At 49.7% G+C, this 17,462-nt stretch overlaps 6 protein-coding genes across 12 annotated transcripts; 2 read left to right on the top strand and 4 right to left on the bottom strand.

Moving 5' to 3' along the window:
• Positions 1 to 112: 112 nt before the first annotated feature.
• FOIG_03431 (uncharacterized protein) lies at positions 113 to 3,216 on the bottom strand. 4 transcript variants are annotated; one of them, XM_031201292.1, is made up of 6 exons: positions 2,341 to 3,216; positions 1,983 to 2,291; positions 1,463 to 1,936; positions 1,112 to 1,414; positions 622 to 1,050; positions 113 to 574 (listed from the first exon to the last, which is right to left on the bottom strand). In XM_031201292.1, the coding sequence occupies exons 1-4, from the start codon at positions 2,997 to 2,999 to the stop codon at positions 1,156 to 1,158; spliced, it is 1,701 nt and encodes a 566-aa protein (XP_031068816.1). In that variant the 5' UTR covers positions 3,000 to 3,216; the 3' UTR covers positions 113 to 574; positions 622 to 1,050; positions 1,112 to 1,155. The 4 variants fall into 4 exon arrangements, with proteins under 4 accessions (XP_031068816.1, XP_031068814.1, XP_031068815.1 ...); XM_031201290.1 differs by having other exon boundaries at positions 622 to 1,414; XM_031201291.1 differs by having other exon boundaries at positions 113 to 1,050.
• Positions 3,217 to 3,224: 8 nt separating this feature from the next.
• FOIG_03430 (cytochrome P450 oxidoreductase) lies at positions 3,225 to 5,403 on the bottom strand. The gene is made up of 2 exons (XM_031201288.1): positions 3,999 to 5,403; positions 3,225 to 3,950 (listed from the first exon to the last, which is right to left on the bottom strand). Exons 1-2 carry the CDS (start codon positions 4,754 to 4,756, stop codon positions 3,557 to 3,559), a joined length of 1,152 nt encoding a protein of 383 aa, XP_031068812.1. The 5' UTR covers positions 4,757 to 5,403; the 3' UTR covers positions 3,225 to 3,556.
• Positions 5,404 to 6,495: 1,092 nt separating this feature from the next.
• On the top strand, positions 6,496 to 12,400 carry FOIG_03428 (uncharacterized protein). Of its 2 annotated transcripts, XM_031201285.1 has the most exons (5): positions 6,634 to 7,060; positions 7,118 to 7,145; positions 7,202 to 7,362; positions 7,422 to 8,674; positions 8,729 to 12,400. In XM_031201285.1, the coding sequence occupies exons 1-5, from the start codon at positions 6,944 to 6,946 to the stop codon at positions 9,483 to 9,485; spliced, it is 2,316 nt and encodes a 771-aa protein (XP_031068809.1). In that variant the 5' UTR covers positions 6,634 to 6,943; the 3' UTR covers positions 9,486 to 12,400. The 2 variants fall into 2 exon arrangements, with proteins under 2 accessions (XP_031068810.1, XP_031068809.1); XM_031201286.1 differs by having other exon boundaries at positions 6,496 to 7,060; positions 7,118 to 7,362.
• On the bottom strand, positions 9,540 to 12,381 carry FOIG_03429 (uncharacterized protein). Its single transcript, XM_031201287.1, has one exon. The coding sequence runs from the start codon at positions 11,990 to 11,992 to the stop codon at positions 10,004 to 10,006; it is 1,989 nt and encodes a 662-aa protein (XP_031068811.1). The 5' UTR covers positions 11,993 to 12,381; the 3' UTR covers positions 9,540 to 10,003.
• Positions 12,401 to 12,765: 365 nt separating the features above from the next.
• On the top strand, positions 12,766 to 14,580 carry FOIG_03427 (uncharacterized protein). The gene is made up of 2 exons (XM_031201284.1): positions 12,766 to 13,784; positions 13,838 to 14,580. Exons 1-2 carry the CDS (start codon positions 12,956 to 12,958, stop codon positions 14,431 to 14,433), a joined length of 1,425 nt encoding a protein of 474 aa, XP_031068808.1. The 5' UTR covers positions 12,766 to 12,955; the 3' UTR covers positions 14,434 to 14,580.
• On the bottom strand, positions 13,843 to 16,911 carry FOIG_03426 (high-affinity iron transporter). 3 transcript variants are annotated; one of them, XM_031201282.1, is made up of 5 exons: positions 16,618 to 16,830; positions 15,639 to 16,556; positions 15,144 to 15,583; positions 14,893 to 15,091; positions 14,369 to 14,843 (listed from the first exon to the last, which is right to left on the bottom strand). In XM_031201282.1, exons 2-5 carry the CDS (start codon positions 15,792 to 15,794, stop codon positions 14,571 to 14,573), a joined length of 1,068 nt encoding a protein of 355 aa, XP_031068806.1. In that variant the 5' UTR covers positions 15,795 to 16,556; positions 16,618 to 16,830; the 3' UTR covers positions 14,369 to 14,570. The 3 variants fall into 3 exon arrangements, with proteins under 3 accessions (XP_031068805.1, XP_031068806.1, XP_031068807.1); XM_031201281.1 differs by having other exon boundaries at positions 13,843 to 14,843; positions 15,639 to 16,830; XM_031201283.1 differs by having other exon boundaries at positions 15,144 to 16,911.
• Between the last annotated feature and the right edge of the window lie 551 nt (positions 16,912 to 17,462).

Below are 17,462 nucleotides of genomic sequence, written 5' to 3'. Positions count from 1 at the left end.
ACCTGGCACTGGCACTGGCACTGGCACTGCCAGTGACCAGCAACTCCTGCAGCTCAGGAACCCGGGTCCGGCCTGATTCAACAAGGTTGGAGATTAAAACCTTGCTAAGAGTGGTCAATGGGGCATTTTAAGGAGAGTTCCCCGGAAACAATAGCACTTGCTATGGCGCCTGACTCAAGGGCCAAGAGAAGGAGTAGACAATCAGCCAGATGAGACTCGGAAACAAAGATCGAGACGAACACTCGGCAAAACAATAGGTGAAGGGATGAGACAGAGTGAAATTGAAACAGGCTGATATGTTCAAGCAATGCAGTTTGACTAGTATCACGGAGCGCGTCCCAGTCAAATTGAGTTTATGATGGAAGTATATCAGGAGTCAGGGCAAAGAGAGTCACATCCGCTGTTTTCGACACTACACGAGACTTCGAGAACACCGTCAGACTTATACTAGACCCAAGAGCATTCCTCTCTTCTCCTTAGGTACTTTGCTCTTAGTGAATCGACATCCTCTGTAGATATCACACACAGGGCGCGCCCGTCCGTTATGAAGCAGGAGATGCATTGATGAGGGGCACTGGGCATTATCAGTAAAGCAATGACCAGGTTTCATATCTCCCTCACCTTTTGTATATCAATGTACATGGTCACAATAAGGATAAGCAATCATCACTCTCAAGACATTCTATATTGTAACAAACTATTCAGATAATAAAGGTGCAAAACTGGGTTGCTGCCCCTTCTCGATCAAAAGGGGAAGACTTCCTAGGGTACAGACATCAGCAAAGGTCCTTGAGACTAAACGAGTGCTGAACCTGGAGTTCGATCATTGATCCGGATGAGAGAGCGCGTGCGCATCGGGTCCAGATATGGTAGGTCGGGATATGGGGCGGAAACCTGCGACACCGTGATTTGGTTAAAAAGATATGTGATGTTTCGAAACTTGAAAACCTTGATGTGTGAGATGAGAGTCGTAATTTTTGATGGGAGTCATGTCGAGGATCGTATATAGATGACAACGGAGGAATTCCGGAAAAAGCGGAGACTTCAAGTCTGTTGATCACCAGGAATTCTTAGTGGTGCTCTTCAGCCAGTTGATATGGACTCTGCTAACCTGCGAGAGTCCTAGAGAGCGTTGTTGACAAGCCAAAAATTAGCTTAGATTGCCCGGGTACGTGAGAACAAACTGCTGTAGACGGCATCTACAACAGGTGACGCGTCGATCATTCGTCCGCCGAAGTATCGGCCATTTAGGCCCTTGATGGCATTCTCGCCGCCCTGGACTTTGTCAAATTTGAGATAGATGTCACCCTTGGAGTTGGGGTCAGCCGAGATGTGAACGACATGTCCATACTTGCTCTCGGCCTCTTGACGAACATCGTCCTCGAGCTCCTTGACCCAATCGGTGCCCTCCTCTCTGTGAATTGTCAGCATTTGTTCAAAGTGAGATGGCGGAGATACGTACTCTTCAGGATCAAACATGTTGTGCAACACAACACAGCGACTGGCCATGTTGACATTAACAGGCAATGGCTTCGTCTCCGTCTTAGGTTTAAGCACCTGGCGCTCGTCATGGCCGTTGGTGGCGCTATCATCGGTTCGGGCGAGTTTCCTCATCAATGCATCGCGACTATAGTTGTTAAAGTTCACACCAGCGACATCGGTGTCATCAAGAGCACTAGCACCTCCAGTCTTCTCATTGTCTCGACCGCCAGCTCGGTCGAAGGTTGAGGACTGAGGGCCTCGTCCGCCGGAACCAGAGAAAGCTGAACCTTGGAAGTTCTGGTTTTGATTCTGTCCGGAAAATCTCTGCAACATGTTGGCAGTACTCTCAGGGGTAAACTTATCGTTTCCGAGTCCAACACGGATAGGACGTCCGGCTAGATCAAAGCCGTTCATCTTCTCCAGTGCCTCTCGTGCCTGACCAGCATCACGGAACCTGGGAACGTCAGTGAATAGTACAGTGAATGGATAAAGGAACTTACTGGACAAAGCCATAGCCGCGGCTGCGGCCGTTCTCATCTTTTTGGAGTTGAACGAATTCAAGCTCACCGAATGGCTCAAAAACAGCCTGCAAGTCTTGCTCGGTGACGTTGAAGTGAATGTTGCCGACATAAAGGCGGTGGAAAGGGATAGAATTGGGGTGAGGTCCCGAAGCTTCAGGGTTTCGGGCTTGCCGGTTTTTCTCGGCTTCTGTGACTTGTACGATGACAGGAATACCTAAAAGCTTCTGTCCAGTAAGTTGAAGAGCCTGAGTAACGGATTCCTCATTTTTGAACTCGACATAACCAACTCTGCATATTGTTAGCGATTAGACTCTAGAATAGGTTTAGCTCGGCTTACCCCTTGGATCTTTGGCTAATACGGTCCTTGACAATTTGAGCCTCATTGACAGGTCCAACCTTCTCAAAGAATTCCTTCAGCTCGCGAGTGCGCAGACGAGCGGCAAGTTGCTGCACAAAAACAGTGCGACGATCTCTTTCGTCCTCGGTAAGCTGGGGGTTGCCTTCTTCACGCTTGGTTTCGCGACGTTCGTCGTCGCGACCGCGTCCATAATCACGGTTTCTTCGGTCACGGTCTCTGCGGTCACGGTGATCCCGGTCGTCACGGGGGCGGTAATGGCGGTAAGGAGAGCGAGATCGTGAACGTGAACGTCGTCCACCTCTGTAGTAATCACCATCTCTGTTTCGGCGTGAGTGACGGCGGTCGCTATCACGGCTGCGGCTTCTCCTCCTACTTTTATGACTTCCAGCATCGCTTCGAGGCGTTCCTACATCGGGTGTACCCCTGCGGCTTCGGTTGGGGCTGTCCCTACGATCTCGGCGTCGCCCATGATCGCGGTCGCGATGTCGACTTCCGTCTCTATCACGGTCACGATCACGTTCCCTATCCCTCCGTTCGGGCTCGTCTCGCGTTCTATCCTCCACAGGGCTCTTAGTCTTCTGTTCAGAGGTATCCTTCGCGGTGGCGTCCAGGAGTGCTTCCACGTCCAAGGTAGCCATGATGTCTGTGTAAGTCTGGTAAAACTCCGATTTGGGACTCGTTGGTGATTTAGCACCAGGTATATGTTTGCTCGTGAGTTTCTTCCGCCGGGTGATTTGATAATTACTGTCGTCGGGTGGGAAATTTGTTGGGGGGAGGTTGCCTTGAAAACTCCTGATGGGTCAAGCTTTTGGCTGGACGGAAAGTCCCAAGCGTCTGGCTTGCACGTGACGAGACACGTGGCGAGTACCGCAGCCACCACGTCGGCAATGCCGCATTGATACAGTGAAGCAGAGAAGCAGAAAATATCCATCAAAGGGTTTATTATTAAAGTAACTCTGTCCAAGAATAGACCGACCCATTGGGCAAACCAGTCCCAACCATTAAAACTATTTATGAGAATGATTCATCGCCATTAATGTCAGTGACCACCATGTTCGTTACCATCCATAAAATCATGACTGCTCCGTACAACCCAGTGTTCACCAACTACTATGAAAGCAAGACAGATATATACCGTGTCCTGGCTTGAATTGGTTCTCTTTGCGCCAGGCAGATTTCGTGCATTATTACAGACTTATTTCGTCTTCTTGGTGTTGTAGATCAGCTCAGTACCAAACACACTGTCCCAGAACTTGCTCGTCACACCGAAACCGAGTTCATAGTCAAGGAAGTGGTGAGCAAGATGGTACTTCTTGAGTTCCTTGTACCACAGAGGAAGGTCTTGGTGGTGAAGGAAGTAATGTGTGAGATCGTAGCAGACGTATCCGAAGATGCCGCCACAGTAGGCTGCAGTAGCAGCATACCAGTTGTGGAAGAGTACAGCATGTGCAAACTTCCAGAAAGGAGCGGCCAAAGCAGCGAAGAGCGTAGGAGGCATAACAAGACGATACTTGTCCATAGGGAGATAATGATGGATGCCGTGAAGGATGAAATGAAGTGTGATTCCAACACGGTTGTCAGGCAGGTAGCTATAAAAGTTAGCGGCAAGCTCAGGAGTAAATGATTGGGAAGCATACTAGTCAAGATGGAACAGGAAGCGATGCAGGACATATTCAATGATGGTCCAGAAGAACACGCCAAATAGCCAGTAGCCCACGGTAAAGAGCTGGTTGTCAAAACCTTGAGAAGCAACCCAGGTACCGTACGCGACGCAAGGCAGCCAGACCATAGGAACAACCCACCAGGCGGTCTTGGAAAGAGGCTCAAGGAAGTTGCCAAACAGAGGCGCAGACTGGCCTCCCTTGTAGTGGCGAGGGCGATGGACCTGATCAAGATAGAATTCTTTGGAGAAACCGCCGAACCAGATCTGGGGGAAGAGGGGTCGGTTCAGGTCGAGGAACTTGTTCTTCTTGTAGTCCAAGTTATAGTCTGTATCCTTGCTCAAGTCCTCCGCGCAAGACATTCCGGTTCGGGGGTGGACTGAGCCATTGGCCTCTCCGTTGGCTTCACCATTGGGTAGCTTTGCGTTTCCGTTACCGTTGGCCTTTCCGTTGGCGTGTCCATTTACAGCCTTTTCAGAGACGAGAAATCCAACAAGGTTCTCGTCGAGAATCTCGTAGGCAGAGTCAGAGTGTGTATGAGAATCAGAATCTTTGAGGATCTCTTCGATATCGCGACCGGCGTATTCGAGAATATATTCGGGACCGCCAGGATGATCCTCAACAAAATCGGTGATATCGTAGACCTTGTTGCCGATGGTGACATAGCAGGAGTCACCAGAGTTATGCGCCTCGACCTCAGCGCGAGTGAAAGTTGGTAGAGTACGTCCAGGCATTTTGTTGAAGCAGCGGTCGGAACGTACGGGTCGAGATGAGGATTGGGAGGCAATGCGATTGAAGCAGCGCACAAGCAGAGGTGCTCCTTGTCGACAACCAAGGAGGATTGAAAAAGGAGGGAAGCTGAAGGAGAGTGGAGGATAGAATGATTGAAGCCTTGGGAGGAGGGTTAGGGATTAAGTTAAAAAAGGTTTAATATCAAACGGTCAAGGGAATGAATGAAAGGGCGGCGTGAGCGGCAAGTGAAAGTCGCCGCACAGGGGTCCATCCAGGGGATATTTTTTTTAATGAGGATCCCCATCCGTGTTAGTAGAAGAGTGGCGCTACAATGACCATAAAACATGCCACAACATTCGGGATACAAGACCTGATATCAGAGTATTTGCCGGAACGACAAATAAGACAGTGTTTATATTGAAATTAGCGGTGGACGATTGGTCCTTGAGTGATTGAGGTTGAAGTAAATGATCAAGTGTTAGTGATGGTAACACGGTCCCTAATTCCATGCAATTGACGCCTAGCTGAGCTTGTCAATGCTGAAAGTAGATCGAGATTTACCAAGTAACAACAATCTGGCATTCTGTAATGGACATTGCAACATCACATGCAAGACTCGATATCATCGTGCACTGTGAGGTAGGTTTTTTATACACTTCATACACTCTATACATCGTAATCGTAATATTCGTATCCAAATGTCAGCGTTCAGGCACTCAGATGATGTACATTATTTACTTTTCGCTTATGTTATCTGTCCTATCTGGGTAATTCGGGACCGAAAAGTCTATCGATCAGTCGATCAATGGGCTTACGAATTCCTATTCATCTCCTTAGCGGGGACAATGAATGGCTGCTTTTCAGACAACATCGGAATCTCAGTGACCCGTATGCTCCGATTACTGCATTGTACTGCCAAGGATTATTTTCCGAAGAAGCCGGATCTCCTTTACTAGATGAGCTCCACCAAACAAAACCTCAAGCTCATCTAACTACTGGTTCTTCCACAGCATACCGTGCGACCTTGAGAACATGAGCGGGCCTTTCAGGATAGGAGAGGATCATGTCACAGTACTTAAAAAGTAAAAGTGTGACATCTGCGCAGAGTCCGTGATGTATGATGTCCTTAGTCGATTTACCCAAATACAGAGCTCACGATGCCAGTCAAGTCTTCTATTTGTAAATGACTAGACCAAGCCATTTACAAGTGAGGCTGAAACTGAAAATGGATAAGAGGCAACTGAACTCTTGAAACATATCCCATTTGGCAAATTTCATTGATTTACTTGATTGCAAGAAAATGCTGTTGAAGATGGGTGTAAGTGGGCAGTCCTCTTACCACCACCTAACAACCTTGGAAGTCAGCAATAAACGTCAGCATTGGATAGGTAAGTGCCTAGCTAGGACTTCGCTTTCTACACAGGCCTCAAGGAGCAAGAAAGCTTCTGATCATAAGCTCAGGTCCCAAAAACAATTAGTCCAAAGTCACCTGAGCCTGTACTAGATTTACCAAAGTCTTTTTGTCACTTAGAATAGGTAGAGGTGATAAGTTCTCTGGCCTCCCTTTGACAGGGTCGACATTCACGTCTTATCTCTAGAATGGATTATATCGTATTTCAACTTAATATTAACAAGCCTTTGGAATTGTAACGCCAAGACATGTTTACGTATTGTCTGGCTGAGCCTCATCTTCAATTGCCGAGCCACAAGTGGTGGGTTGAGCTGCGCAATCAACTCGAATATAGAGTCAAGTTCGAGTCCAGGAGAGGCCTCTCGCCCAACCGTTTGCTACCCAATCTTAGCCTAGGCTTTTGCTTAGCATGTGCCTGAAGCGGAAATCCCATCAGCCCAATCAGCGCCACGTCCAATGCTAATCAGGAATCGCCTTCGGGAGCTGAAAGCTGGAGCCACTTCTTACTCCCTCCCTCCTAGCAACGAACCCCAAGCCCAGCCACAACAAATCCCGTCATCAGTGTGACCTGCTCTACTAGGTCGACTACCTAATCTGCATGTCACACTCACTCTCTTCCTCTCTTGGCATATCAAGTTTTTAAACCTCCTCTTGGCCTTTTGCTGCGACCATACCTTTGTCCTTTATCTTGTTACCTATCCTCTAGACCTTTTGGACTCTACTCGCATTACGCCCCTTGCTGAACAACCCCGCCATAGGGCTGCATCACTAACTTACCATGCCGTCATTCTCCATGCCGCGGGGTTCGTGGTTACTGCTGATCGCAGTATGCCTCATCCTGCTTCCCGGCAAAGCTGAAGCCTTCGGTGCTGGAAACATTCCTTCAATTGCTCAGGTCAGTATTAGACCTCACCCACGGCAAATTCTCTCCCTCCTATTGACACGCGCATAGGTCGAAGGTCACAACTGGCGCCATGGAGGTAAATTACCCCTCCATATCGATCCCGTTACATCGCGTTGCTCACATCATTTTCAGACATTGAGGATATGCTCGAGACGATCGCCTTCCTTCACGGAAAGAAATGGACTTCTATGCTTATCAAACGTACCTACTTTGGAAATTGGTTACGCGACTATTCTCAGGCCGTTGATATCGGCAGTTTGAAGGGTGTCAATGCCGAGACTATTCGCATTCTTGTATGAGCCCGCTGCTTTGCGCCACCGATGACTCTCTTTGATGCTTACATGATCGACAGGTTTGGGTTCTCTCTTTTATGGCTCACGGCTATGCTACCGGCGAATTCGAAGTTACCGCGGACCGTCTCGGCGTCTATCGTCCAGAAGAGCACATCGACAATCCTCTCGGTTACGGAGATGGAGTTGATGCGCGGACTTTTGATAAACGTTTGCGAGGGCCCGTCGAGAAAATAGAAACCGAAATCGACTCTCGGACGGGCATGAAAAACTATATCGCAAACGAGAATGGAAATTGGGCAACCAGCGCCGCTTATCTGCGATACAGCTTCGCCAGAAGCATCCACTATGGTCGTCTTTACACCAGCGGTTCCAAGAAAGGAAACGAAGATGACCTCTGCGAGGCTTTGAGATGTCTTGGTCAGGCGCTGCACACCATGGAAGACTTCAGTGCCCACAGCAACTACTGTGAGCTTGCCCTTCGAGAGCTTGGCTACCACTCTGTGTTCCCCCATTGCGGTGCGCATACCGAGATCCATCTCCATGGAAAGCGCGTATATCCCCTTGTGACTGGCACATTTGGCGCCGTCGACTTCTTGCATTCCGTCATTGGAGAAGCCTCGGATCACTTCACGCAGTCTGAGGTTGACGAAGTCGATGTTGCACTCAAGAACGCCGAGGGCGCTTCCAACCGATCTGGTGGTGGTGGCGGTGGTGAACGATCCCTACTTGGAGGTTTCCTTGGAATCAAGTCCAGTCCCTCTGATTTCATCGGCTTGGTTTCAAAGCTTCCCGGTGTCGGTGACGGATTCGCCGCTCAGGCTCGAGACCTGAAGGCCAGCTCTGAAGCCCAAGAGCAGCGCAACATGAGCTACCAGCAGACCCGCGGTGACCTCTCTCGTGACAATGCTAACCAAGTTCCCGGCATGAGTCCCGATTTCGACCCTGTTGAGACAGCCCGCAAGATCTATCCTATTCTCGAGTTCCGCGACAAAATTGTCAAGGCCATCAGCCGCGGTATTGCCAAGGTCCCTGGCCTTGAGAAACTTCTTGAGAAGATTAGCGAGACCCTCACTGCCTTCATCTTGGGTCTTCTTGCTCCTTTCATCCGACCTATCATCAACCAGGTCTCAAAGGTTCTTAAGGACGGTTCTTCCGGCGTCATCACGGCCAGCGCTAAATCTCAATATGAGCCTTGGGACAATCCCCAGTGCTCTGATCCTACTCACTCCATGTTATCCAAGGACCATTTCACCAACATTCTGAACTCATGTGCTGGGCGTATCGCCGCTACCATTCTCCAGTACACAGTTCCGTAAGCCAACCCCACTCACTATCCCGCAATAACTATCATAGCTAACCATCCTAGTCGCGTCCTCTATGCTTGGGAAAACACTGGCGTCTCTGTCGACGAAGTCGTCAACGACGTCCTCCGTGCGTTCCACCACCCTGCTGCTCGCGACGACCATATCGAGATCCAACGTGACATGTTCAAGACTGTCAAGAAGTGGGCTGACGAGCACCCCCGCCGCCACGAGCTTGCTCATCTTCTCTCCTCCGACTCTGTCAAGAATCACAAGAACCACATTCTTAACCAAGTCCAAGGCAACAGCCGCAGTATTGGTGGTGGTGGTGGCTGCAACCATGGGACATTTGGCGATATGGCTAATGCTGGACATGGCAAGGTTGCAGGATCCTTGTGGTCTCAAGTCAAGACCCGCGATCTTGACTCGTTGGAGGGTAAAGATGGTAATCCAGCTGCAGGCTACCTCTCGAGCTCTCCTGCACCGCCAAGCCAGTCTTCGTTTGAGTACGGTCAGAACCCCAACTACGCAGCTTCCAACTCGGGGCACTCTCAGCAAGGTGGATATGGTGCTCCTCCACCCCAGCCTCCGTATGGTGGTGGTTATGGGGGACCCCCTCAACCTCAGTACGGAACTCCCCCAGGTCAATATGGCGGTCCTCCCCCAGGTCAGTATGGGGCTCCTCCCCCTCAACAATACGGCGGCCCGGGATACGGTGCGCCTCAGTATCCTCCATACGGTCAGCAGGGCTACGGTGGACCGCCTCCTGGTCAGCAACCTCCTGGATGGGGTCAATACCCTGGTTCACGACACGGTTACTAGAAGGATTGGATTAGACGCAAGGTCAAAAACGTAAGGAAGGAATGATATATACGACCACGGACTAGGGGATTGGATAAGGAACTTTTAGGGTCAGCCAAGAATAAAGGCTGAGATGAATTGGTAACGGCCGTTTTGATATCCAATACCCAGGGGAGAAGAGGCAGCCGGTTTTTTGTTGCACTAAAGATGTGTTTACTTCCTCAATAGCAAGATTTTTGGAAATACCGTACATGCTCGTTAATATAACGCTGCATATCTACCATCTTGGCTGGGTATCAAAGCGATATAGCCCAAGTGATGCTGCTCCCTGAGCGCACGCTATGTCGCCATCTGTTAATCCTGAGAACTCCTAATCCCATGCAGTACAAATGAGAATAAAAGAAGCTGACATGCCCAAGTTGAATAACAAAGCCGAATGCTCCATCTTAGATTCTGGCCCGCTATCCTACCATTGAAAGACTCCCACTCCCCTACCATATATCCAAACAAAAACGTCTTCTCGTGATGATGTAGTGCGACTACCTCTTTCCTCGTCTTGGATCTTGAGCTTCTGCAATGCGTGCATCGCGAATTTCCTTGGTACCCAAGCTGCCGAGTCCGCCTTCAGATCGACGCTCCCAACCACCCAGACGGACGACTTGGCATGTTGCGTTATCGCCGTCGGAGGAAACTTCAGTAGCGTATTTAACGATATTTCGAGCTCCATCTTCAGGCGTACGGGCCTCCTTGACAACATCGACGATCTCTTGGTCGCTTAGAGTACCAGAGATGCCATCAGTCATCAGCACAAGGAATGAATACTGGGCAGGGCCCATCTCAACTCGTGTAAGCTCTGGTTCAGCTGAGACTCCAATGCGCTTACTCCCCATGTCTCCGAATGCACGACTGTTGGCTAGGCCTGCAATGCGCTCCTCGCCGAAACTATCGCCAGAAACCATTGACCCAGCAGGTGCATAGCGTCGCAACCGGCGGCTTTCGGTGGGGGTACTAGGGTGGTGATCAGATGTTAGAGGCTGTGCTAAACCAGTGGCGGTATCGCAAAGAAGGATTCGACTGTCGCCAACATGGGCGCATAACAACGTGGACTGGGCAGCTGGGTGCCAAAATGGGGCAGGCGTTGGAGTAGAGATAAGTACTACAGAAGCCGTCGAGCCGCCTTTAAAGCGCTCCGGGCCTCCTATGCCATGACCAGAGGGGGTGGATGGGTGGCCGAAGACTTCATCGTTATTAACAGGAGTATCAGCACCTTTGGTATCGTTGGGGTCTATCTTTCGAGCTTGCGCAGACACAAAATCGAGATCAGCGCGCAGGAAGGCGTATGTGAGAACTGATTCTATCGTGATCTTGTGGCTTTCACCTGGGTTGTCATCTCGCGAGAGAACAAAGTGTTCAGGGTGAAAGCGCCTGAAATAGCCACCAATGGTTTCTCTGTACTCCTTGACCAAGTTTTTCTCCATACGAATCGCTTTGGCCAGGTCTGAGACTGGGGCAGCCGGCGAGGCTGCGCTGTGTATTCGCTCCCCGTGTACTGGTTTATCGGAGAGGCCACCATTGCTTGCGCTGGGGACATTCATTTCGCTTTTAACCTCCTCTGGTCCCTTCATGGGCACAGCGTCGAGCGCCTCACGTTTTGTTGAGGGGCTCTTAGTCGACTGAATCGGCTGTGATGGACGACTTTGTTTGTGCTTATGATCATGGTGATGGTTATGGATGCCCTCACGACCAGGTTTCCTCTTCCGCAAGCTGCTCTGCAGGCCGAACTCTTCCGAGGCTTTTTCTATATAACCCGGCAGCTCGTCCCGGACGAAATCTGCGCATTCGGTTCCACCATGGCCATCGAAAACGCCAAAGTAGAAGATTTGAGGGTCTCCCCAAGCACTATCCGCCGCTGTAGCTTCCCCTGGTTTTTGTTGCACACTCCTGGGTGCCCTCTTCGCGAAGGCCGGAAGGCTGATGGTGCCAGCCTGTTCTCGATCTTCATTGTAGGGACGACTTCCTCGATCTGTCGCGACACCAAGATGGTGTTTCGCCCTCCGCATGGGAATGCGCACCACAGTCAGGTCTCGGGTTGACGGGATATAAGGCGGGGCGACAGCGGGGACTGGGCCAGAGCTTGGGGTGTGAGGGGTCGCAGCATCGCGAGGAAGTTTATGACCAGGCCCACGAGGGCGAGAGTCGGGATGGACAGATGATGAAGGTAGATGCGTCACAAAGTAGGTATGGAATCCTCGTGTACCGTATGTTTCAACTGCCAGCGGTGAGAATAAACCGAGTTGCGATCCCGGACCTGTTAGCCGAGCCTGTCGCGAACTCCCGGTCCATGTCGCGCATGTCGAATAGAACGTCGTAAGCCGGGTATAATCAATATGTCTAGAATTCCTTCGTGCTCGCTGCAACGCGTCTGTATGTGCGAAGCGATTCGGAATTGTCAACGGTCGGGCTGAGATCTTCAGGAGCTGGATCGCAGGGGTTGCTGTTGAATCGACGGCGCGAGTAAACTGGGCCATTGTCGATGCTCGACGAAGAAGGTCGTATATAACTGGCTTTGCCAATCCTCGGTCATCAGCGTCCCTTGAAGAACTGGAGCGCTGTGCAGGCTACAGTCTGCAATGCCATCGGGCAAGTTGTGGAAAGTTAATAGTGTTAGGGAGCGGATGGTATAGGATTTGGCTGATTCCTGATCGGTAGGAGGACCAAACGAAGCCGCTGAGTTTTCTGTATGAGGGTGAGAGAACCATATAATCCAAGCCGATTTAGCAGATGATCTTGTCAGTCTCGAAGCGAAACATGACCATGGAAATGAGCGAAGGATAAAGGGTCGGGTATCCAGCTGCTTGTCGGAAAGTGACGATATTGGATATTGACTTCCTAAGTGGAGCCTACCAAAGGTCGTCTCGCACTTAGATAAGATTGCCCAATCACGTTCCACTAAACCCAGGCTTCAGGCGGCACAACGAGAATTTAGCGGGGATCCCATCGGGGGTCAGGGGTGGGAATCTTCGTTCAACCGCTAAAACCAACGACTCAGGGAGCCCCGTGGCTGTCTCTGTGAAACTTTACAGTCCCAGAAGTACCACTTATAACAGACCACATAACACCTACAAGGCGATGAATAATGAAAAAGTTGGTGGTATACAGACTGTAAAGCTGTAAAGTTTTGATGAATGAGTCTCTGGCCGTGATCTGAACTAATTCTTGTGTGAATGTTAACGGAAAATGCCCAAAGCCTTCTGCTGTCTGTTTCCCCGGAGTTCGGATTTTAACGTCAAAGTGGCGGGGTACGTACTCTACCTTTGAACGTCATCCCAACCAGAGCCTGAGATCTTATCATTTTCACTATGGATAGCACGCTTTAAAGGCTTTTTCTTAACTAAACACTATCAACACACGGCATTCGGCCTTTCAATACTTCAAGCCTCTACATAGGCTGACTGACATCTCCATGTCGACAGAAACCCATTACCTAGCAAATGGGCGAGTCTGGGACTACAACATCCGCCGAGGCGGACGGGCCAGAGGCTTCTAAGAAAGATCTGCCTCCCCTGGTAGAAATCGATCCCGCTGGCGACATTGTCTTGGATGTAACCTTTGAGACTTCCATCAGTACTCTCAACAAAACTCGCAAGGCTGAGCTTGCTGCCAGCAGAAAAGCTGGTACTCAGCCCCCTGATCGCTCATCTTTGAAATCAAAAGTCCGGGTGGCATATCGGGTCAATTTGGGAGCATTGAAAAAGCACTCAAAGTACTTTTCAAACCTTTTATCGAACTCTCAATTTAGGGAAGCCAAGCTTATCTCGGATATACATGAGAAGCTTGCCCAGCTTAAGATCAAAGTCAACGAGGCAGATGTCGAGGACTTACCCTGGATTCCCATCACCGACGATGACGATGCTACCAAAGCTGCTGGGCGCGAAAATGCCATGGAAGATATCCTCAATATCATACACCAGCGGCCAACGAAGACTTCACGTGGAACCATGTCATACGTAACCACGCTAGCAATCGTTGCTGATCGCTTCGATTGCGTGGCAGCCGTTGCTCGGGTTCTGAACACCGACCTCAAGTTTAAATGGCCATTGACGTCAAACAAACCTCTGCGCAGTGGCGATGGACGACCTACAGAAACAGAACAGGTCTTGCGTCAAAAGGTTCTGGTTGCGTGGCTATTAGGACAACCCATGCGCCTGCAACAGTCAACTCGAGAACTCATCATGCGAGGATCAAGTCTCTGGAGCGAGTTTTATGATACTGATACTGATATGACTGCTGCATGGTGGAATCTGCCTGATGGCTTAGAGGGTAAGTGAAAACCTAAGGCTCGAGGTGCAGATACAATGCTAATTCTTGTCCAGAGGAGCTCCGACATAGGCGTGAGTGTATCCTCAACACCGTCTCCTCTGTCCAACGGCATTTCCTCGCACTGTTCTCATCTCGAGAGAGGCAGTGTAAACTCGGGTATGACTCGAGTGCGGCATGTGACTCTTACCAGCTTGGTCAAATGCTCAAATTCTTGGTGAACAAGAATTTGCTCTTCCTCGTTGACTACAGTCCAGCGTCGTTGAACATGGTTCCTGATACTGCGATGATCGAGATTGAGGAGCTCCTTTCAACGCTTCAACAGTGCCCGAGTTATCAGATTGACAAGCATCACACAAACTGCGGGTTACGGGTTCGACTGGAACCAATCCTGAGTTATATGCGATCTATGCTCTCAGCTGGTGTCATCGCGATACCGTATGCCGACTGGAAAAAGAGGCCGGTTGAAATCTCGTGGCTGGCTCTTAGAGAACACGCTGTCGACGATAAAGATAACCCACCCAAAAAGTTTCAGTTTACACGAGCGATTGCGAACGATCAAAGGTTACGTTACGAAGGAGCACTTTATGTAGACAAAATGGCAAAGGCCATGTTCATGGCAGATGAATGGGATTGGACTCCTGAAAATTGATAAGATAGAACAAGACTTGCTTGTTGCGTGTGATTGGATATAGACCAAGCTAGACTCATAGAGTCGTTAGAAAGCTAAGTGAATTATACAATGAACCATCAGCAGATGAGTCCTAGACTCTCTTGTTATATGTTCTCCTAAGCGGTAGTAGTCTTCTCTGTTGCAGCGTTCTTGGGAGTTGAGCTTGCGTGGCTCTCAGCATCATCAACAGCGTTGGCAGGAGCCTTCGCCTTTCCGAAAGGCAGCCTGCCATGTGTCTCCTTAAAACGCATGACGATGAAACCGATCATGACGCAAATCCAGTATAGGTTATATGAGATGACAGAGCCATAAGTAGCGGAGTTTGTCCAGCCAAGAATGGCATTGAAGATACCCCAGCCGTTCTGAATAGCTTCGGTGGAGGCACAGCACTAAAGAGTTGTTAGGATATTGAGGTAAGTTTGTCAGATGAAGACATACGTTGACGTGCCAGACACTCTGGTCAATATCATAGGAACCAGGTCCGTTTCCAAACTCATCAGCTTCACCACCAATGTACTCATTCCACTTGGCCATCTCGAAACTCCAGACAGAGCGAGAAAAGAGACCAGCACCCACAAGGTACAAGAGGCAGGTCGAGAGAACGAGGAAGAGTTGAAGTTTGGTGCTCGCGCCACCCCTGGGTCCAGTTAGTCGCTGAAGTTCGTCACACTTGTATATATAGCACTTACTTGTAAAGAAGATAGCCAACACAGCAACCGGCAAAGAGGCCGACAACAGTTGGGAGAGGAATGGACTTGGCCGAAGCAGAAAAGGACACACCAGCGACGAAGACGACAGCCTCGATACCCTCTCGAAGGACAGTGACAAAAGGCAAGACGAACATAGCGTACTTCTCGATAAACTGCTTGAACCATCCCTTGGAACCAGCTTTGATTGGCGATTCGAGAGCCTTTGCCAGCTTGACTCGCCACTTTGCTTGCATCTTGCCGATACGGAGCAGAGCTGCGCCCATGACGGAGATGATTAGGGATGCAAAGAGACAGAATGCACCTTCATAGTAGTACTCGTTCTTCGCCCATGAGTTCCTGCCAACGGTGTAGAAGACACCAATGACAGCAGCGGCGACAACCAAGCAGATGAAGAATCCGATACCCGTTCCAAGCCAGACCTGTCACTCTAGTCAGTATTCAAGGCAGGCGTAGGGAATATCTCTGTTGGTTTACCTGACGTCTCAGCTGTTTGTACACTTTGATGTCACCATTGGGACCATCAAGGGTTTGCTTGAGGAAAGCAAGCAAGACAGAAACGATGATGACTGTCTCAAGAGTCTCTCGAAAGACAACAAGGAAGACAGGAACCGCAAAGACGTCTACGGCCATGTTGACAGTTGATAGTGTTGTGTTGTGTTGTGCAGTTGAGTCACTTGAGAGAGCTGTGTTGGGCTCAAGATAAGAGAGGGGCTGTCTCGAGCTCAAGTATAAGGTGATACAGCAAAGTGAGAAGTATGGGACTGTCGAGAAGAGGGTGTGGCAACGGAGATATTGAATTTGATGTTACACTTGGTTCGTTTGGGACTGGAGCAGCTTGTGAACGATCCAGTCATCACAGGCTGCCGATCAGATAACTTTTTTGCCCTTACGAGAAGAAGAGCTCGAGCAGGGGGTCGGAAGACACGATCTGATTTAGCATCCGCATAACAACCTTGTAAGCTAAGCTTGTTGGCTAAGCGTATACTTAGACGAGTTGCACTTTTGAGATGCCGCAAGGATCAGCAGAGTAAAGCGCGGAATGTAAAAAAAAACCTCGAACATGAGAACCTGGTCGAGAATGAAGCGCGAGCTACCGAGTACCGGAGCGATGGTCAGAAAACAGCCCATGATCGGACTTGTTTGGGTTGTTGGATGGTTGGTGGCTTGCTGCTGCTAAGTTAGCTCGTCGACACTCGGCAAGGAATTGCCGTAGCGTGGGATGTTTCCTCATGGGGCGGCCTTAATCAATCAATCAGATAATTCTGTGACTGCAGATTAAGGGTGTGAATGTCCTAGATTTCCCGCAATTGGGCTGTTTCTTATTTTGATGCTTAACGTTTAACTTGAAGTGACTTCGAGGCCCTCATTGTGCACACACTTCTTCAGGCTGAACTGGACAGCTCGAAAGTCAGGCTCAAGACAAGAATGGAGGAAGACTCATTGACGAAGCTACATTGATGGAAGCTTAGGATAGCTCCGTGTCTCATAGCACCCCACAATGTGACCTCGGATCCCAGTTAAGAGTCAAATGCCGATATGCTCGTGCTTGTATCGACTTGACATGGATAATTGTGGTACTTTTCGGAAATGCTGTAGTCACCGTATTCTGGAAAGTATCATGCCCAAAAGCCTTGACTTTCAGATGAGGCAAATTTGGAATCTCAACTACATTCCCTCCGAAGCGGCGATGTTCCGTCGAGATGGATGGCAGTGACAGTTCAGCCGCACCCATGCAGCTGCATCAAGGCAAGCGGCTGAGGGTCGAGGGTGTTATGACCTCCTGATTCAAGATCAAAGTTATCATATCAAAAAGATCAGGAGATAATCATTATCTGATCCGAAGCAACCATCAGTGACAAAGCCAAGCTAGACGAGATAGCATCAAGGATTAGAGAACGCAGCGGCTGAAAGTTCTGAGTTGCATGGCTCGTCAGGATCTCGGGTTCGCTTGTGATGCTGAGGCTCTATTGGAGAGGCTTGTCCGTTGTCAGACCACTCTTTGGCTGCTGGTACCATGGAATGGCTTCTCGACCGTTAAAGGGCCCACTCATGATCGTCTAAGTCAAATCGAGACCATGTGGCTGCTGTTTTCGGCTTTGGTATGCCACTGGATCCTCTTTTTCCCAAGGACTTGTTATTTCTTGACGCCGAGATGAGTGATTAGGAGAGCTCACTCTAGTAATGCATTTTGCTTCTGATTGAAACTGGATGGACAGAGCCAAGAATCCTCGGTATTTCGAGGGTAGAAACGATCGCCAAGAGGCTGCAGCGCCTGTGATAGCTGTGGGTGACCCGGCT

The sequence above is a fragment of the Fusarium odoratissimum genome, assembly GCF_000260195.1.
Source record: "Fusarium odoratissimum NRRL 54006 unplaced genomic scaffold supercont1.4, whole genome shotgun sequence".
NCBI classification, from domain to species: Eukaryota; Fungi; Ascomycota; class Sordariomycetes; order Hypocreales; family Nectriaceae; genus Fusarium; species Fusarium odoratissimum.
Note: the sequence above shows the minus strand (reverse complement) of the source record. Positions and strands in the feature narration are given on the sequence as shown.

What these genes read in the sequence shown, in the direction of transcription:
- FOIG_03429 (XM_031201287.1), bottom strand. Translation starts at nt 11,992, where the DNA reads ATGGCCCAGTTTACTCGCGCCGTCGATTCAACAGCAACCCCTGCGATC.
- FOIG_03427 (XM_031201284.1), top strand. Translation starts at nt 12,956, where the DNA reads ATGGGCGAGTCTGGGACTACAACATCCGCCGAGGCGGACGGGCCAGAG. An exon ending in TCTGCCTGATGGCTTAGAGG is followed by an intron (nt 13,785 to 13,837) that starts GTAAGTGAAAAC and finishes ATTCTTGTCCAG; the next exon opens with AGGAGCTCCGACATAGGCGT.
- FOIG_03426 (XM_031201281.1), bottom strand. Translation starts at nt 15,794, where the DNA reads ATGGCCGTAGACGTCTTTGCGGTTCCTGTCTTCCTTGTTGTCTTTCGA. An exon ending in ACAAACAGCTGAGACGTCAG is followed by an intron (nt 15,584 to 15,638) that starts GTAAACCAACAG and finishes CTAGAGTGACAG; the next exon opens with GTCTGGCTTGGAACGGGTAT. An exon ending in AGAGTGTCTGGCACGTCAAC is followed by an intron (nt 14,844 to 14,892) that starts GTATGTCTTCAT and finishes ACAACTCTTTAG; the next exon opens with TGCTGTGCCTCCACCGAAGC.
- FOIG_03430 (XM_031201288.1), bottom strand. Translation starts at nt 4,756, where the DNA reads ATGCCTGGACGTACTCTACCAACTTTCACTCGCGCTGAGGTCGAGGCG. An exon ending in TTCCTGTTCCATCTTGACTA is followed by an intron (nt 3,951 to 3,998) that starts GTATGCTTCCCA and finishes TAACTTTTATAG; the next exon opens with CTACCTGCCTGACAACCGTG.
- FOIG_03428 (XM_031201285.1), top strand. Translation starts at nt 6,944, where the DNA reads ATGCCGTCATTCTCCATGCCGCGGGGTTCGTGGTTACTGCTGATCGCA. An exon ending in CCGAGACTATTCGCATTCTT is followed by an intron (nt 7,363 to 7,421) that starts GTATGAGCCCGC and finishes CATGATCGACAG; the next exon opens with GTTTGGGTTCTCTCTTTTAT. An exon ending in ATTCTCCAGTACACAGTTCC is followed by an intron (nt 8,675 to 8,728) that starts GTAAGCCAACCC and finishes TAACCATCCTAG; the next exon opens with TCGCGTCCTCTATGCTTGGG.
- FOIG_03431 (XM_031201289.1), bottom strand. Translation starts at nt 2,999, where the DNA reads ATGGCTACCTTGGACGTGGAAGCACTCCTGGACGCCACCGCGAAGGAT. An exon ending in ATTAGCCAAAGATCCAAGGG is followed by an intron (nt 2,292 to 2,340) that starts GTAAGCCGAGCT and finishes AACAATATGCAG; the next exon opens with AGTTGGTTATGTCGAGTTCA. An exon ending in CGCGGCTATGGCTTTGTCCA is followed by an intron (nt 1,937 to 1,982) that starts GTAAGTTCCTTT and finishes TGACGTTCCCAG; the next exon opens with GTTCCGTGATGCTGGTCAGG.